The sequence below is a fragment of the Dendrobium catenatum genome, unplaced genomic scaffold, assembly GCF_001605985.2.
Source record: "Dendrobium catenatum unplaced genomic scaffold, ASM160598v2 fragScaff_scaffold_586, whole genome shotgun sequence".
In the NCBI taxonomy this organism is placed as follows: Eukaryota; Viridiplantae; Streptophyta; class Magnoliopsida; order Asparagales; family Orchidaceae; genus Dendrobium; species Dendrobium catenatum.
Window position 1 is genome coordinate 1,001,959 of NW_021319048.1, and position 20,333 is coordinate 1,022,291.

The 20,333-nt window shown below is 33.4% G+C and overlaps 1 protein-coding gene across 2 annotated transcripts in view; it reads left to right on the top strand.

Moving 5' to 3' along the window:
- The first annotated feature begins 7,573 nt into the window (after nucleotides 1-7,573).
- The window catches only part of LOC110099002 (DNA repair and recombination protein RAD54), a 57,367-nt gene continuing 44,607 nt past the window's right edge, over nucleotides 7,574-20,333 (top strand). The window contains exons 1-8 of one of the 2 annotated variants that reach the window (XM_028694881.1): nucleotides 7,803-7,892; nucleotides 8,051-8,203; nucleotides 8,314-8,416; nucleotides 15,631-15,717; nucleotides 15,851-16,091; nucleotides 16,227-16,352; nucleotides 17,763-17,819; nucleotides 17,883-17,969. In XM_028694881.1, the coding sequence (XP_028550714.1) occupies nucleotides 8,152-8,203; nucleotides 8,314-8,416; nucleotides 15,631-15,717; nucleotides 15,851-16,091; nucleotides 16,227-16,352; nucleotides 17,763-17,819; nucleotides 17,883-17,969 (753 nt within the window). In that variant the 5' untranslated portion in view covers nucleotides 7,803-7,892; nucleotides 8,051-8,151. Of the gene's footprint in view, nucleotides 7,893-8,050; nucleotides 8,417-15,630; nucleotides 15,718-15,850; nucleotides 16,092-16,226; nucleotides 16,353-17,762; nucleotides 17,820-17,882; nucleotides 17,970-20,333 lie in introns of both variants that reach the window. The other variant, XM_020826025.2, reaches the window with a different exon arrangement.

Genomic DNA, 20,333 nt, shown 5'->3' on the forward strand with positions numbered 1-20,333 from the left:
TGCAGGAAGAAAACCTAAGCCTGTTGCCCAAATCTATCTCACTCCACTAATTCTTCACACTTACCTAAAAATATGTAAAAAACATATAATGAGCACAAAGCCCAGCAAGTTATCAATCCCTATCACTAAAATCAATGCACAAAATAGAAACACTAAGCATTAATTCATATTCATACAAATAGTGGTTTTTTTATTTTTTCTATATCAAATGAATCAATTGTATCACATTTATCGTATATCATATCAGTACAATAACAATCTTGTTGCGTGTCTTATTACTTAATCAACATCACCATATATCATTTACATGCACACACACAAACACACATATGTCATGGGGCCAACCCAACAATAACCAATCTCATTCATCATTATTTATATGTATTATTTATCTCGTCTATCATGTGTCTCATATGTTATACGTCTTATCTATCATTTATCATCAATCTTATATGTCATCTATCATCAATCATCTTTCTCATATGTCATCGATCTTATTTATCATCCGTCGCAACCCAACCCGACAAAAACTCACTACTGGGACATGTCTTATCATGCTGAGCTATAACATGTGAAGCCTATGATTTAGTTTTGAAAATTTTTCACATTTTCTTTCAATATATTTTAAAACAAACAGTAGGCTACAAAGCTACTAAAATATCCAAAATGTTGAAATAAATTTATCTGCAAAATATCTTTGTTTTCATCATTAAAATATATATACAATAGTAATACTACATTTCATTGCTACATGCAATAGAAAAATGCGCAAAATATAACAAAAGAAAGTCATGACTATACAAAAATCAAAATAGAATAATTGTTATACAGACTCAGATCAGATCCTAAATAGCTACTCAACTAGACATTTTCCTTTCTCAAACCCTGAAAATATAATACAAACCCATTGTGAGCTAAAACAACTCAACATGCCACAAATACATTTCTAGATTTCTAAATATTTATTTTATTAAAAATCCATTGATTATTAATGAGCTGAACTAATCAGAAAAATAATAAAAGTTATCAATACTTTAGGCAAAATACACAAGCACTTCATATATCATTTCCAACATACAAAGTTCAATAACATTGAGCCAGTAGATAGAGTTCAATAATTTTAAATAACATATAGGGTTCAAAAAACTATGAGTGACACATAGAGTTCAACAACTTTGAAGCAGAGTGTGCATATATTACCAAAATTTAACTTCCTCCACCCCTTTCAAATCGACACAAAATTACCCATTTCAATCAATTAAAGATATATTTCAATACATTGCAGTGATTAATACGTAAATAAGCACATTCCATAATTTGTCAAAATACTCTTCCAATATATAAAAGAAAAATATACTAAGTAAAAATACCATTTTAAACACAACCAAACTACAAAAGATCTTTTAGAGCAGTAGTTTAAGACTATAATTATATTATAATATTAATTTTTAGAATCTGAATTATTTTTTAATCAATAAAAGTTACATATATTTCAAAACTCGCGTTGCAAAATTCCCAAAAAATATTCGAAATTTTAAAAAGCTCACTATATATAACATAAAAAAAGTTACGCATTTAAAATTTTATTGGTCGTAGTTTCAATAACAAAAATATAAATTTGATTAAAAAAAAAAACTTAGTATTTTTAAAACTGAGATAGACATGATATGACTTGTCTCGATCCAGACAGCTTTCAGAACTTGGCTAGCAGCTAAAAATGATTTGAAGCAACTCAAATCCTATATATTTTTATTTCCAAAATCCATCTCCCTCTCTCTCTCCAATGCCGATTGCTAAAGAAATGAATGGTACGAAATTGTAGAAATTTATATTTTTAATATAAAATTTTGGATCAGAACTAAGGCGCTCCTTTAAAAATTCACAGTTCTCATATTTCAGAATCACAAAGGATGAGGAAAAAAATTCAGATTTCACAAACATGCATTCAAATTCTAAAAACACACTCCAAAATATATGAAGACCTTTTTTATGCACACCAATAATGTCCAAACACAAATGCACATGCAAATAAGTTCAAATATGAAAAATCAACAGGTTACTTGACTTTTAATCGAGTCAAACCGGTTTGAACGATACTTTGATCCCAGAGGAGCCAAATCATCTATCATCAACCATCTTTATCATCTATCATTTGTCATTTATTTTATCTATCATATGTCATGATCATAAATGTCATACATCATATATCAACAATTTTATCTATCATTTATCACCAATCGCATATATCATATATCATCGATCTTATCTATCACCTATCTTTACTCATATTTATCATCTATCATCAGTCTTATCTTATCATTTATTATTCATTACATCTATAATTTATCACTAGTTTTATATGTCATATATAATTGATTATATATATCATCTATCGTTGGTCTTATATGTCATATATTATTGGTCATATCTATAATCAATAGGGCTGTCAAATTTGGATAATGGGTCGAGTTCGGGTCTAACCCATAACTGTCTCAATTTTATTTGACCCAACAAGTTTTAAAAAATGGGTCAATTTTTCAGAACCGACCCACCGCAAGTGCCAACCTGTGGCGTGCATTCGTTGTCAAATGAGGCATTGCCAACGCCGACTAGACCGGAAGGAATGTCGTTTAATGACAAGCATCTTCAGGCAATGTTGAGCTACCAAATGACAGTGGGAGAGCTTTGCCTCCTTCAATCTTCCGCAAATGTTCACTGACCAGAAGCCGAACCTGTGCACGGGAAATGGTCGGCAATACTCTATGGGCTTAACTAAGCAGGACGCACGACTGAGCCAAATGATGTTTTAATGTGACTGACTAAGCATTTGAGATGGATATGACTAAGTAGGACGATGTGACAGATGATGCGATTGGGCGAGAATCCAAGATAAATTGGGTTAAATTTTAAGTTTTCGGGTCAACCCGAATCTGACTCGGTTCAAGTCAACCCAAACCAGAAATTTTCAAGCCAATTTTAGGTCAGGTTTTCAAGTCGTGTTAAATATTGACACATTTTGATAATTTTAAAATTTAATTTAGTTGTATTTTTACTAATAAATGCATCAAAAAATGTGAAAAAAAAAATTATGTGATGTGATGCCGGCGCCAATGGGCGACCCTGCTGGGGTCTATGGGCTACCGAGGTGGGATTTTACTAACAAAGCTATACAGATATATAAAAATTTGGATTGATAGCCAATATGATAAAATCAATATATGCCTATAATTCATTTGGTTTCAGTTTTAGCTTCAATTTTAGTTCATTTTTAGTTTTCCGTGCAATACTTTTACAACACTTTATTTTTAGTCAAGAAAAGGATTGTAATAATTCAAATATGTGTGTGTGTGTGTCACCTATCAACTCCCTCACTTGATTATTTGGCCAGAAAGAAATGAAAAGAGGGAAAGAACATAGATGAGAGAGGAAGATCTTTGAATCATATTTATCTATCATTCATGTTAATGATTTTATTTTATTAATTTAAATGATTAATCAATTACTTTTGTTTTTTAATGATTTTGATTTATATAGAATTTATCTATCTTAAATTATAAAATATGCATTATCTTTTGATATCCTGAACGATTTTATATAATTTTATTGTATTTTAAATGAAATATTATATAATAGTTGATACATAATATACTAACTCCACGTGTTACTGATTGAGAGTCATAAGGAGTTGAAGATTGATTAGGAGTTAGAAGGAATTTGGACAACTGATTCACGTGATTCAAGGGGAGTATAAGGAGTACATTGATTGATATTTATAAGGGGCAACTGATTGGGAGTCATCAGTGCAAGAGCAATATACCCTTAAGATACACTTATTAAATATATGAATATTGATACCTATATTGCTACGAACATTATACTGATATTTGTGGTTGATGATATAATGATAAATTGATACATATAATTAGTATAAATATGTATATATATATATATATATATAATTTAAAATATATTGTTCTATTTTATCTTTCAATTGTAAGATTTTCCACTATGTATTAGTAAGCTTTGGTTAAATTATTAAAATGAAAGACATGTAATTCTTCCAATATAAATATTAGAGTGTGACAAGGATAAGGAGTGAGCTGAGTTGTTTGGATAACAGGCTCTGATCGATGTAGTAGGTATGTTTTGTACGTTAGTATTTATTTTTGTAGGCTTGACTTTTATTTTGTTATTCCATTTATTATCAAGTGCTGTTGTAAATAGATTTCACATTATATATATATTTGGATGATATATAGAAAATTATTTTGAGATTTAGTAGTCTTGCGCTTTATACTACATTATGTAACGACTCTATGTAGTATATAAACTGACAGTTTTTTTAGTACTTCTCCAACCATGTATTGGGGTCAGTCTTGTCACAATTGAACACAATAATGCTTGTACAATTATAGGTCATATTAGGTGGGGTTGTGGCAACTAGAGTCTTGTGTTGTTATGGAATGGGACAAAGTTTCCAATATTGGGGACTACTTCAAATCCTATGTAGAATGGTGGTGAACCATAATATTATCTAAACCCTAAATTATATCCGTTGTAATGGTGTAAATAACCCCTTAAGAATGCTCAAATGTAGGTTAGAAGGAGCACACATGGAGTACCATTTGGTGATCCTGTCAAACTAAATGGGATCATGTGGATGTGATTATGACAATGAGTGGGTCCCCAAAGCAGCTGTGCCTATAGATGGATAAAGATCAATGTGAATATTTTTTTTGGTAAATGTCTGTTAATATTTGTTAATGTTAATTTGATTAGCATTTATGAATCTTAGAATGCTCACTTGGGTCATATGAAACTAAGGTTTAGATTGAAGAAATGAAAATCCAGAGTTTGAAATTTTCTTTATGGGTGTCGTGGTGCGAGTGTTCGTAGCGTCGTGGCATTAAGCTCTTGGGAAATGGAGAAAAGTAGGATTTGAGTGAGCGTTGTAGCGCTGGTCTTAATTGAACATATTCTTGGAGAATTTGAAAGGTTATCTAGTGGCACTATAGTGCTCGGAAAGCTAACACCACGACGCTAGGTCAAAGTTTTTAAAATATTAAAAATTGTCATTCCGTTTTCTAAACTCATTTGCTCGGCCACCTTGTCTCAGAAGAAAGGGAGGAAAGGGAAAGGGTGGAAGGAAAAATAAAATATTTTAAAGGATGTGAATATTTTTTTTGGTAAATGTCTGTTAATATTTGTTAATGTTAATTTGATTAGCATTTATGAATCTTAGAATGCTCACTTGGGTCATATGAAACTAAGGTTTAGATTGAAGAAATGAAAATCCAGAGTTTGAAATTTTCTTTATGGGTGTCGTGGTGCGAGTGTTCGTAGCGTCGTGGCATTAAGCTCTTGGGAAATGGAGAAAAGTAGGATTTGAGTGAGCGTTGTAGCGCTGGTCTTAATTGAACATATTCTTGGAGAATTTGAAAGGTAACACCACGACGCTAGGTCAAAGTTCTTAAAATATTAAAAATTTTCATTCCATTTTCTAAATTAATTTGCTCGGCCACCTTGTCGGAGAAGAAAGGGAGGAAAGGGAAAGGTTGGAAGGAAAAAAGAAAACATTTTAAAGGCCAAACTTCAGAATTGTCTGTTTAACAGGTTTGAAAAATTTATAGGCTCAAGGTAGGCAACCCATACCTTATTTTCAATTTCAATTCCCAAGTGATTATAAAAAGATACGCTCAAAAATGTGTTTTTCTTGAATTTGAAAAATACTTCATTCTATAACTTTTAATATATATTATACTCTCTGATATGGATAATTCGACTATAAGAATACAAAATTTTATCGTTTAGTTTACTTTGTGTGAATTTATGAAATACATGACTAATTGAGTCGCTTTTGAACCTTTGTCCTATTAGTAAAAACTGTTAATTTATAATTTTATACATTCTCTATGAATTTGATAAAATTCTAAAAAGTGTTAATTTATCATATTTTGCTATTTTTCATTTTGAACCGTTAATTGAACTTTGTTATGGGGGAAAATGTTGACCTATTGAGTTTGTACTCACTTTGTTGTTTAAAATATTCCAGGCAAAGATAAGAGTCCTACTTAGTAGATCGAGTTTGATAGTAAGCAAGAAATTTGATTTTATAAGGTACATATGATTTTGTAGTTTAGATAATTCTTTAGTCTTTTGATGTGATCATCGTAATATGAACTATTTGTTATTTAAGTATTTTGGAAAAATATTTTGTATATATTGTTTGAATGTATGTTTTACTTTAATTTGGATGATTAACTGGTTTTAGTATAATAATAAATTTAATTTATAATTAATAACTGCATAGGAAAATATATTTAAATTCATCCATTAGATCTTAGCCTCTTGGGACGTGACACCCCCACCATTAGTGGCTTTCTTACTGCTTATTAAAGCATCTTTCTAGTATAAAAATTTTAATTTTTAAAATAAAAAACTGCTTTAAGAAGCAATAAGAAAGCCGTCACAAACGAAGCCTTAGAATGATATTAGAAATGAGATACTAATTTTTAAATACTATTCAAAACTTATCATAACCTTGATTAAAATATTTTCGACGCACGATCAAACATTCTCCGAAGCTTGTTTCTATTTCAGAATCAAAGTCAAACAATTGAAAAAAAAAAGCTTTGATCTTGATTTGAAGATGGTTCAATCATGGTCAAATTTTTTTTGATAAATGTTGGATTGTTCTAAAAATTGAAGATGGTTCAGTCTAGACTATCTTCAATATCATATTTTATGGTGATACACAAATAGTAAATTAGGATATTCTATAGTGACATAAATGTGATCATATTTAAATACTTTATAAGAATTATAAAGTTGCATTTGCATCAAAAGATTTGGCTACTATGTTATAGTTGTAGTGATTGTATTTAACATATCATTATAAATATTATGGCAGCTTTAATTTAATATAAGACTACTTATTAAAATATTATCATATATAGTGTTTGTCTTATAATTTATTATGTTATTTGTTATTATTGCACTATACTATAATATGCTTTGTTGTTCAATAAATTTAAACTTCTTGAAATATTGAACAATCTTTATCCAAATCTACAACTTAATTATTTTATAAATTTTAATAATATTTTTAATTAACTATCAAATATTAATTTTAAATATTGAAATTTAGATTTTTATTATTATTAATTTAAATAATAAATTAGAAATATCTTATTTTTTTAGAAATCTAAATTTTCTACATAATTAATTCTTTTAAGTTAACATTAAGATAAAAATTAAGATAAAATTCTCATACATAAAATTATGACATATTTATATTTCAAATTATTTTATAGAGATAAAAATATTTTTTAATTATAATAGATTTAATTCAAAAATTTGATAAATAATATTAATGATTAAAAATATGTAAAATGAAATATGAGAAAAAATATGTTAGGAATATTCTTTTTTTGGTGTTAGAAAATAGAATTTTCTTGAAGACAAAATACTGTATTTTAGTGTACTACTGCATTTTAGAGTAAAAAATGAGTTTTTTTTTTGCATTTAGTCCGGCGCCATCCCTTAAATGTTAAATAAACAAACAAATAAACTAAAAAATCGATCTTACCCGCCCTGCCGCCAAATTTTGCAGCTCCAAAAAGAAACCACTTCAGCGAACTCCGTTTAATTGCCGAAGTAGAAACCCAGATCTACGAGAAACCAAAAATGGCTTCGGGAGATGAGGGATCCGGCGGCGAAGAGCCCTGCTGTAGCTCCGACTATGGAGACGACTATGAAGACGACGACAACAATGAAATCGAGGTGGAAGAAAAAAGGCTAATCGACGGTGAAGGCGATGCGAGAGCAGTTTCCGCGGCATCTCCACCGTCTGATGCTGAAAGGAAGTCCTGTAACGTTTCTGCTCTCATTCGGTACGGTCCGATACGCCTCCTTCCTCGATCTTCATTGCGTTCATAGGCTTATCGAATATGGGTTTTAGGGTTTCAAGAAAATGGCGAGCGGTATCGTCTAATTCGCATTTGTACTGTTTAGATGTAGCGCATACCATGACACACACCTCTTATTTTAGGGGAAATCTCGTTGTTAGAAGGCAATCGCTTATTCCTCGAGTTCTCTCGGTAGCTGATGGAGCCGTGGTAGCTCGAAAGCCATTCAAACCCCCATGCACTGATGGTTATGAAGATCAGAACAAACTTGCGCGACGGCTTTTTGCACGGAAAAGGTTTGTCCCTTGGGGTTCATCAAGGCCACCATTGGTTGCTATTCACAATCTCTTAACTTCTCCACCCGATATTGAGAATGAGACGAAAGAAATGGATGTTCCTCTTCCAGCTGGCGTTGAGCCTCTGATTTTATGGGACAATGAAGGTTCGGGAGAACCTGCTCAGATCACGGTTGATCCATCACTTGTTTGCTATCTTAGACCTCATCAGAGGTATTGCTATTTTCCATTGGAATTATTATTATTATCTTATTGATATTTGCTTTTGAAATTATCATTATTTTAGATATAGTCTTATGTACTTTGCTCTTTTGTTAAAGCTAGCTAGACACTTTTGAGGCACACTTTGAAGAGCATATATTACTTAGAACTGTAATAACGTGATAGTTGATTCTATAATTCTCTGTCGAGACTTGAATATTAGATAGTAAAAATTATGCATCTTGAAAAATATGCATCATGGCATAATATCTTTATGCGGTTCTTGATTTTGTTTGAGAACTTGGTAGTAGAACAAAGTTTGGGGGAATTCTCGTGGCTCTGTGGAATGATGTTGACCAACTTGTTGGTTGGCTTTCTTTCCTTGTGGCGAGCACTTCTCCTGGGAGGAGGGGTTGTTCAAGTTGAGTATTACAATGAGAACCTATTATATACCTGTGAAGTACTTACATGTGATGCACAACATCGAGCCATTAGCATACACTCATACCTTAACATGATAAGACAAAATAAAATTATTTAAAACAAATCCTAACCAAAGAATTGAGGAGAAAAAACAACAACAAAGACATAGGAAATATTAAACAAGCACAACTTGGAGCTGAAAGAGGAAGAGAAAAAGCTTTTGTTTTTTCTCACCAATCTCTTAATTTATAAGCAATAATTGCTTTAAAAGTACCATGCATAGAAACGGATACAACATACCTTTTCTCCTTTTTTAATGAAATCATAAGTGCATGAACTATGTGGAGAATAAATAGGCTGTCGCTTAGCCTCAAACTTCAACTATATGTTCATGTATGAATTCATTTATTTAAATTTAAGCATTAAGTTTTTTTTTTTTTAAATCAACAATCTCGCAGAAGTGGTGTCAACGCTGCACAGATTTCTGCCCTCGACTAGCTTGCAATCCTTTGGATTGCCAAGTTGGCTAGAGGTTGGGGACCACCAACATTATTTAACATCTATTTATACTAAAATGTTATTGTTATAATAAACAAACATCAAGAAGCAAGTTTGTTAAAAAAAAAAAAAAAATTAATGTGAAGTTAAAATTAAAACCGTGGAATTATACTATTATAGGTGTAGTTCATTATTCAAGTAGAAGAGGTTAATAAAAAATAGCTGTTGCACTTGGATGAATGGTTAAGGGAATAATATACATAATCTTAAAAAATTATAGGTGTCAATACGTAAGGTTTATGGGAAAAGTGAGTAGATGGAGTGAAATGAAAGACAATATGATAAGCGTTGATGATATGAAGCTTTTCTATCTTGAAGCGGTTTATTACATATCTAGACTTGTACCTTTCTATGGTTTCATCAAACGTAAATGTCTTTTTGAAAATCCATTTCATTCTATTGCTTTATGCTCATGGGGTAAATCAGTAAACACCTCGCCTGATTTTGCAAAATAGATCTAATGTAACTATTTACTGCCTCACATAACATAGTATGCGGGCTTCTATAAAACTTTCTGCCTTTGTATATGTGGTAGGAGTGTCCTCTACCAGAAAGAAATGTAAATTCGTTCCTATCCTATTTCTTATGCCCTTAATGGTTCTTGATGAGACCCATCAACAATTTAAATCATGATAGAAGTGGAAGAACTCAAAGGATTATCTTTACAGATGCTAGGAACATTTTTTTTTTGAAGGGAAAGGTGCTTTCAATGGATGTTGCTTTTTGGCTTCAATAATAATATTGTTTGAGATGTCTCTGGACTAGAAGTTGATATTATTATCATTAAAAGTCTTCAGGCCTTGATATCTTGAGCATAGCCAATAAAGATAACATTAATTGCTTTGGGACCTATATTTTTTCTCTTGGTTCCCTGAATATATATCGTAGCGAGCATCCTCATATACTAATAAGAAATTTTAACATTGGGGATTTATCTTTTAAAAATTTGTTAATAGTCTTATTTAAATATTTAAAAGGGAGATGATTCAAAATAAAATATGCAAAAATAAAAAAAAGAATGTCCTCCCAAAGTTTTCTGAAAGACTAGAGCTGATAAGAATAGCATCTTTCATGTTCATAGAGTTTTATTTTTGTGTTTTGGAAAATCATTGGACTAAAGTGAATAAGGGGCCGTCTCTTTAATCTTTATGAATGAGACATTCTCTTCACAATATTTATTCATAGCAAAAGAGGCATTTTCACAAAATACAGTTATTAATTTTATTTTCTAGTTGATTCTAAATTTCAACAATATATACTCTAAATCTATTGAGAACTTTATCTTTACTTTTAAAGAAGACAATAGTATAAAAAAGAGTGTCATCATCAGTGAATATTACAAAATATCATTTGTCAATAATTAATTGAGATTCTATATTTCTATGTGAATCATTTACATCACTGTGAATATGCTTTCTAAATTTGGGATACTGTGAGCAGATACAATTTCTATAAAAAATATTGATTTTTTAAAAGGGATTCGAACAGTCATCTTTTTGGATCCACATGAGTTATAACAAAGTTCTGATATAAGCCAACAAGAATATAAATAAAATAAAAAGACATGAAAGAAACTATTTAATCCTCAAAAAACATAATTATAATAAACTACTACAAAATACTAAATATAAAAAAAAATATACTGCTGGTAATTCTGCTCCTGAGGTGGCGGTCCACCAATAATGCTTGTAGGACCTATTGAAAAAGTCAACGGGTGAGTTTGATAAATCAAACTCAGCAAGCAAATACTATCTATAAAAGCATAAACGACAAAGGAATGAAGCATGCAGTATGAACAATCAATGGGTGGAAACAACAATCTAAAGCCACTAAATCAAACAAGTAATGTCACATACCATGTTTCCTACAACATCAATCCAATATGCCATTATCATTAATGTATGTGTCAAACTACTATAAGTGTAGTTTATTTTAATGCCTGACAATGCAATAATATTAGGTATCATCATAACCCCAAATGACTTATAGTCATTTATTATTTTCAATTCACATTTGTTTATATTTTCTTATATTTAAACATATAAATTTATTGTTAGTTCATCATTACCAATACCGGGAAGGTAAACACTAACCCAAAGAAATCCAGTGATTTTCTATTGAGTCGTCATTGTGGGGGTCCGTTGACCTCGACTAGCCAAAAACCAATAGGTTCTACCGACATACATACAATCTGACGTGAAACAATCCATGCGAAAATGATTTGCTTAAAGAAGTTTGCACGTTTAGATCTAGAGGCAATAATAAGCAAGATCTTATGCGGAATTGAACGATAAGATAAATATTAACGTAGTACCTAGCTTATGTTAATTCACATGCATAGAAGTTAAGTTTAATAGATAGTCAGCTTAATCCAACATTGCATACATGGATAGTTCCAACAATGGATTCCAATACTAACAATAAGATTAGTCGCTATGAGAAGGTCCCTCACACAACTCATCCAATTACTAGGTTTTAGCGGAGAAGCGTTAATATGATTTTCATGAAGATAATGAATTCACAATTCAAGGATGCACTATGAAGATAGAGAGTCGGTGTCAAATTTACCCAAAGACAAGAGATACGCGCTCCGGCAAAGTTGTTTGGTAGTTGAGAATGAAGTGGGCAGCAACCGTGAACATCCTCGAACTAAGGAATAAAGTCATACAACGTTCCGGTGGTGCTTTGATGGTTGGATCGGAAGTAGTTGGTGCTTGAAAGCTTCTTGGATGACTTGGACACCCACAATACAGCCGGTTGCCCTTTCTGGAATTCCGAGGCAGCAAATTGTGGTCTTCCAAAGTGCTGCGCAGCTAGATATCTTCGCTGGCATAAGTGGACAGCAAGCTGGTCTACTTAAAACAACAATTATAAGGCTTCCAATTGTTGTGGATGCAATGGCAAAGGCTGGAATTTTTTGGCTGCAGGTTTAGGAGGTAGGAAACTCAATGTTTTCAGATAGGAAAACCATGGGGGGGGGAGGGTGGAGAGCCGTTTCAAATTTCAGATTTTTGAAATATGAAATTACCATTGATGAAATATGGAATTAACTATGTGAGAGGTGACATTAAAGAGATATTTAACTGGTGGTGAGGTGGCAATTAGAGAGAGAAGCAATGGGGGTGAGGTGGCCGGCCATAGGGTGAAAGAGAGAGGCTTTGCATTAACTAAAGTGGGGCCCGCAATCAATCACAGATTTTAGTCAAAATCTGAATGGAAATTTCAGGATTTTAAATCTGAGAAGTTTCATAATAAGAGGGTATTAATTAAGATTAATTTGAATTTCAAATTCAAATTGAATTCTAATTAATTTGGGTGCCTCAAATTAAGGAACTAAATAGGAAAGTAATAAAGGACTTCATGAAAACTGACATTTGACTTCATGATTCAATGGGGGTGGCCGGCGGCAAGCCTGAGAGGCTGCACGGGTGGGGCGGCCGAGCCTCTTGGCCGGTGGTGAGGTGCAGTCGGCGGGTAGCAGGCGGCCAGCTGGGAAGGGGCGGCAGGATGGAGGATTGGGGGGAAGTATTGTGAGGGGAAATCCAAGAGAACGAAGATCACGGTCTTGGGAATGGATTAAGGCCGGCGGGTAATGGAGGATAAGGAGAATTGGGATGGCGGAGGTAGACCACGAGCCATGGACTCTTCCGACGACTAGCGGGTATTGCTTTTGCCCTCACCTTGGGCTTTCCATAGAACTCACACAGAGATCTAGGAGAGATGAACTCACTAAGAGATCTTCACGACGTAACTCACAAAGAGAGCACAAGAAAATTTTTTTTTTTATTCAATAATCATCATCCCTTTCCAAGAGGAAGGGGAGGGCTTAAATAGCCAAATACATGAAGGAAAACAAAAAAAGACAATTGCCCCTAGGGCAAACATAAGACAAAGCCCTCAAGTGAGGGTAGAAATGGAAAAGTACAAATAACAAATAAAATACATCAAAATAAATAGACACGATCGTAGCCGTTGATCTTCGATGTCCTCATCACAATCATACAAGATAAATGCTTTTATGAATAACCAACAAACATCTCATAAATCAACATGTCAAGCATGATTTGCATAATTAGTATGATTTGCAAGAATGAGGAATATTTCTTTTAAACAAACTAAATTACACTTTTCAATGTATAAATCTAGATTGCATGAATAGGAACCATGAGCAATAAATCAAGGTATAGTTATGCTTGACCAATGTTGATTCATTATGAACGATAACGAATGTTACTACAGGTATGATTATGATAAGGAATTCAACATAGGACTGGTAACCTAGATAGTTATAAAAGAGTTCTAATACAAATACCACGGATTACACTAAAAATAAATAGCAATTACGTACTATGATTGCCACAAACTCTGACCTCAAAGGCGGCTCGCTCGACTCCGCCAAGCCACAATCCTACAAATAGAAAAACCTGAACAATATTAAGCATGTTCAACGATGCAGAAAGAAGAGTAACCCCATCAACCTTAGCCACACCTTAAACACCAAAATTAATTATGAAAATACGATAAAAAAATTATAACTTAGGGTTTGGTTATTTAGAACATTAAACTTAGATAAAATTTCATCTCCAATGCAATGTAAAAACTCTTATGAGAAATTTAATGCTATGCGAAAAATAATATAAATCAAATTTAGCCTTCAAATAGAAATTAAGAGAACTTTTTCATAAATTATAAAAAACATGAGGAGCAAGAGGGAAGGAAAGAGTAAAACTCATTGTGCAAAAGGAGGAGTTTCAGACGAGTTCGTTGAGAGCTGCTATTGCGAGGAAGAAACAAAGAAGGAAGAGGAAGGAGAGTTTTCGGTGGCTGCGGGGGGAGAAAATAAGTAAAAATTGATGCCCTAAGTTATCTATTGGGTTAAATTGGAGAGAGGGAGGTTGGCAAGAGCGGGAGAATTTCAAAACGGCAAAGAAATTGCATGATTTGCGTGATTGGAGGAAGAAAATGACTGGGAGCCACTCGAGTTGGAATATAACACATATCACTTATAGGTGAACAAAAATATAGTTACTTTTATTGTGACAATCTATTAATGAAAGATTTATAGTTTACCAGATAGATGGAATCTTTACCGTAATTCTATTATGCAAATATGTGAAGTTATTATTTGTAGAACTAATCTAAAATTTAAAGATGTACAGAACTATCATCTATAAATAACATTTTAAAAAATTGTTAATTCATTTTCAATGCATCAATTGTTTTCGAAGAAATACAAATGCAGTGATCCCTGAAATTGCGTTCTCCACTCGCCAGCTGTCATTGAACCCTTCATTGTAATACCTCCAGTTGCTGCTTTCTGCCACTGTTCTTCCCTTTACACTGACCATCAACTGCAGCCATGACCCGCAAGTCACACACGCCAGCTGCGTTGCCCATTCACTGGGACCACCGCCACCTCACCAATTTAAGGGACTTCCCATCTCACTGCCCGTTGTTCACAATGCACGGATATATCCCTTTGCTGGTTTTAATTTTGGCACTTTAATCTTTCCTATTGTAATTATCTTGTAGTTATTTCTATCCATATTTTTCAGTCCCTATTTTTTCATAAATTTTATTAGATATGTTCATATGATATTATGAATCAAGTAAACACGTCAGAATAAACAAAACTTAGCAAACTCTCCATTTCTTTTCAGTTTTCAGTATGATTCTTTGCTCTAAGATTGCTTAAAACCCAGTAGTATAAATAAAAAATGTGGTCCTTGTAGTGCAATCTATTATGAAATGAAAAATTAACTGGAGTTATAAGAAAAGGAAGCCTGATTAGAAGGTGATAGTAATCTCTAGAGAATATTTCTTTTGTGCAAAATTTGTTGTCATTGCCGTTCTAAAGGTAAATCATAAGACACTTCTCTCTCAAGTGGAAGTTCCCTTCCACAAGAGGAAGGGAAGAAGCTTTCATTTTTTCTCCAATCCACAGTCCTGGTTTATAAACCCTAATTGGTTATGAGTAGCATGCATATACAAACGTTTTCTCCCATCTTTAATCATAAATGCCCTAACTACTTGCGAGAGATGACTTAACAGTTGCATGCATGCACAGACTGAAGCTTAGCCTACACCTATAGTCCATAACATTGATGTATGCATACAATTTTTTTATTATTGAAGCATTTAAAAAATATAAACCAACCCAACATATTTCTTGTGACAATGTAAAGATGAGCTCTTTTCCATGAGTGCAATTTTAATCATATTAATTTCCGGTACTGTTGATGCAGAGAAGGAGTTCAGTTTATGTTTGACTGTGTTTCTGGGTTATATAGCGCTGAAGGTATTTCGGGATGCATTCTTGCTGATGACATGGGGTAAAAGGAACCTTTGACTCTCTGCCATCAAAATATTGTTTTTTTTTTTCTTTTGCCTACAATTGTCAACTTTTTTCCTTAGATGATTAAGCACTTCTATATCTTCTTAAATTTATGCATCAACGTTTTGCAGGCTGGGAAAGACTCTCCAATCTATTACATTGCTTTATACCCTTCTTGGTCAGGGCTTTGATGGAAAGCCTATGGTTAGGAAAGCTCTTATTGTCACTCCCACAAGTCTTGTTAGTAACTGGGAATCTGAGATTGACAAGTGGATTGGAAGAAAAATTCAGTTAATTTCTCTTTGTGAAACCTCAAGGGCAGATGTCCTATCTGGGATCGACAGTTTCTTAAGGCCTAGCAGCACTATGCAAGTTAGTCTTTTTGGTAGATTATTCCTTGTATTTTATTCAAATTTGGCTTTTACTTTTTTGAACGCAGCATAGCAGCTTTAAGATTTTAATATGTTGGTGTTTTTGATTTAAATGATGATACATTCTCTTTTTCAGGTACTCATCATATCCTATGAGACGTTTAGAATGCATTCATCAAAATTTGAGAAGAATGGAAGCTGTGATCTTCTAATATGTGATGAGGCTCACCGTTTAAAGAATGACCAGACATTAACAAATCGGGTATGTGCTTAACCATTACTTTTGACTGCCTAATATTTTTCTGAATATGCCTGAAAACATTAGATTTTTTTGCTTGGAATTATGCTTGAAATTTCCTTACACAAGGAGATCCACTGTCTGCAATAATGATAATTTATATTGTTGTTGGCAAAACAATAATGAAGTTTTGAAATAATGTCCATGAGCCGACGTTTCATAACTCCTGCTCGTTTCACTAATAATTGCCCATTTCGTTCAAACGAAAGACGCGTGACTCTAGCCCGTGCAAAAAGAATGTGAGTGCTATCTAAAATTTCTAAGTTTAAAATTACACGTAAAATTTATGTTTTAATAGCATACAAAGAGATCATAAAGTGCACCAATTACTTGACTCCAAATTAAACATTCATAATTTTGACTCCACCTAGCAAGTTAACAAGTCAATACTATGAATTTAAACTCGTTGACCCTCATTGATCGAAGGGTTCTTATGAAATGATGTTGAGCTGGTTGCCTAGCCCCCTCAATAGGAAGGTCACAAGTCTCGTACTAAAAAAATGATGAATAATTAAAAAATTGTTTAAGTTAAATATTATTATTGGAAATTGAAGCTACTGTGGAAAGCAAGTCAATCAATTTTGGGGATTCCAATAGATGTATGCCCCATCCTAATTAAAATACAGACCACTCTTAAATGGAACAATAAGCCATCAAACTGGATCAACCGAAAACTCCTAAATGCAACAATAATTCCTTAAATTAAATCAACGGACAACTCCTAATAGGAGCAATAAGCCCTACCCTCAAATAAATAGACATGCAATTCCTAAATGGATTGATAAGCTTCTTTCTAAAACAAAATATTCTTATATTCTAACAGTATAATCCCCAAATTCAAATCATAATAAACAAAAATCTACACTCACTCACCTAGGTCTACTCGCGATCTCTGAGAGGAGGTAACCTATGATTGTTAATTAGATTCTCTGGACACTACGACCAATGATTCGCTAGCATTGATAGATTGAGATCTTTGGTATTTCCAGGATGACGGAACCATGAGATCTTGATTGGGTCTACCTCAATCCGCCACAAACATCTCTCATTAATCGAAATGAATCTTAGATTACTTAAGCTTAAATTCAAAATTATATCGAAGTAACCCATCTTTAAGTGAAAATGCTATCGCACGTGTGGGAGAGGTAATTAACTATGAGGAATTGCGCTCATAGGAAGTTGAGATCCCAAAGCTAAATAAACCTTAATATAAACATCAAGAAAAATCTTGTTATTTAGAAATTAATCTACCTTGTAAAGAAATAAAATCCTAAGCCTAGAAGGTAGGGTTCATATCAAATCATTTTTATTGAGAGAACAATTGTTATACATAATAAATTTATATCAGATATGCTAATTATGATTCTCTGCCAGGCTTTGGCTGCTCTACCTTGTACTCGGAGAATCTTATTGTCAGGGACACCTATGCAGGTAGGCCTCTTTCTAGTTTGTTTTCACTTAGAATAACAATTTATCAAAAGTTCCATTTTGCAGAATGATCTAGAAGAATTTTTTGCTATGGTCAATTTCACAAATCCTGGTATTTTGGGGAATGCAACATACTTCCGCCGCTACTATGAAGTAAGTGAAAGGTTTGTATAGAGGAACTTTGTGCATCTTTTCTTGTGACATATTCTTACCTTGCCATTATTTTAGATTCCCTTACGCAATGTCAACATCCCATTCAATACTTTTGCTTATTGTTTTTTTTACCGGCATTAAGGCATTAAGGCAAAGTTCTAGGAGCCAAATCTCATTAAGGCATTAAGGCAAAGTTCTAGGAGCCAAATCTGCATAAGTCTCAGTTTAAATGCATATAATTCCAAATTTCAACTTTGCTTAGCATATGCCTTAAAATTGTGAAAATCTATTCAATCATCAACGTTAATCTTTTTCTAGTTGCAGCCAGGCAATTGGTCCTGCATAGTGAAGAGGCTATTTACGTATTTGCACTTGTGACCTCTAGTTTATAGTAGGGACAAGCAAGATTAAATCTTTTAGTTTTCTTGAACTATTTTTATCTGAATTTGAAATCCAGCTATGTCCAAAATCATCCCTCTTATACCAACACTAAGATTTCGTTCTTCACGTTGGTGTGTAAGATGGTCCTTTTTTAACCTATTTATATTTGGAATATTTTATTTAAGTTCATTACATTTTAAAGTGCACTTGAGATTTTAGCAATAATGAAAATAGACTTTAGATCTTCTCCTAACCCTCCCTCTTTTTTCATGATGTTTTATTTGATCTCCTGTTTTTAAGATTTACATTCTGCTTCCTCTTATTCGTTTATATACTTTTTGGTACATTCTATACCCCCTTTCCATTTATAGATTGCCCCTTCTATGGAGTAACTATCATTTGCATATATCACTTGTTATGTAAAGTAATAAACCACTTGCATGTTTTTGAGGGAAATTTAGGCTTTATGCTGACATTCCCGTTAGTCACCAGCATTGTCCAATGGATGTGGATGATTGTTGATCTCCGCACCAGTGCCAAAATCAATGCAAGTGAGTGCGATGGGAAAGCAAATCGTTCGACGCGGTGTCTCGTGTTGCAAGCTCGAAACATCTCAATGTCAAATTTATCAAAGAAGAGCCACACTTGCATAGCTCGATTGAACGGCCGCAAAATTGACGGTTGCGAAGCTGCACAAAATCATCCGAATGTTATCAAACCACGAAACAGACAATGCCGTTGTGCTTGAAACATCAAATTTGTCCCAAGAGATTGCATCTCGTGATCAATTCGAACGACAGTGATCCTAGGAGACAAAATACGAGCGTTATGCTGTGTGAAGTCCCTCTAACAACATTTGATCATAAAATAGACTTTGCTGTAATGCTGTCCAACCGGAACGTCGAAATTACCTAGAATTAACTCGTACTAGTTGAAATACAAAATTTTGTCTGTGTATGAGATGATGACACTTAGGGGAAATACACGAGAAGTAGGAATTTGCGTAAGAGTTGAGTTATAATTTCTTTTACGTTATTTCAATCAAAGTTATATAATTGATTATATAATAATAATAATAATAATAATAATAATAATAATAATAATAATATATCTCTTATTCTCTGCCCAATCTATAAAAATGATGCTTGTCACCTCTGTGTCTCGTCCTTGCCATCTTTTAAACTAATATAGTAATGGGTTGAATTAGAGGAATTTCAAATACACTAAAAATGAACTTGATGTATTGCAGATGCACAAAAATTTTACACCACCCTGGAAAAATGCAATATATAATAAATAAACTAATACATTAATGCACTTAATATTATCGTTCCTTATACACCCCTCTCCCTATTCGAACACCCAGTCTAAGTTGAAATTCACAGAAAGACACGATTGCCTTCTTGCATATCACCTGCTGCCCTTGACCTTGAACACATGCACACGAGAAGCTCCTAGTTCTTCTCCTCTGTTTGAACTACCCTGCATCTCAACTCCACTATACCCACACATGCTTAGCCCCAGCCCACACCTACTGCAGCACGGACTCCTCCCTCGGCCGCAGCCCTTACATGCTGTTTCTCGCCGTTTAACACCCAACCAATCGCAAATCTCCACACTCAATCGAGCCAACCTCATGCACTCTTTATTTTTCTTCCCACACCCAACCTCTCATCTACTTCTTGCCTAGAGCATTGCTTAGCAAACCCACCTACAATAGTCACTGACTTCTTTCTTTAATTGATCCTATTCGCTCAACCATGCAAACCTCCTCATAGCCACATGCAATCGCCTGCTGTCACCAGGGAAGCCACCTGCAGTTACCTCCACTGCTCTTCTTTGTTCACCCAACAACCACCAAGAGGCCAACTCCCTCAGCCCAACTCGAGCAGCTCCCGGATCTCCATCGTCATTTACCTGACCTTAGCCACCTTTCTCTGTCTATCAAATTCTGTCTCTACTAGTTTTCTCTTTAAAATAAAA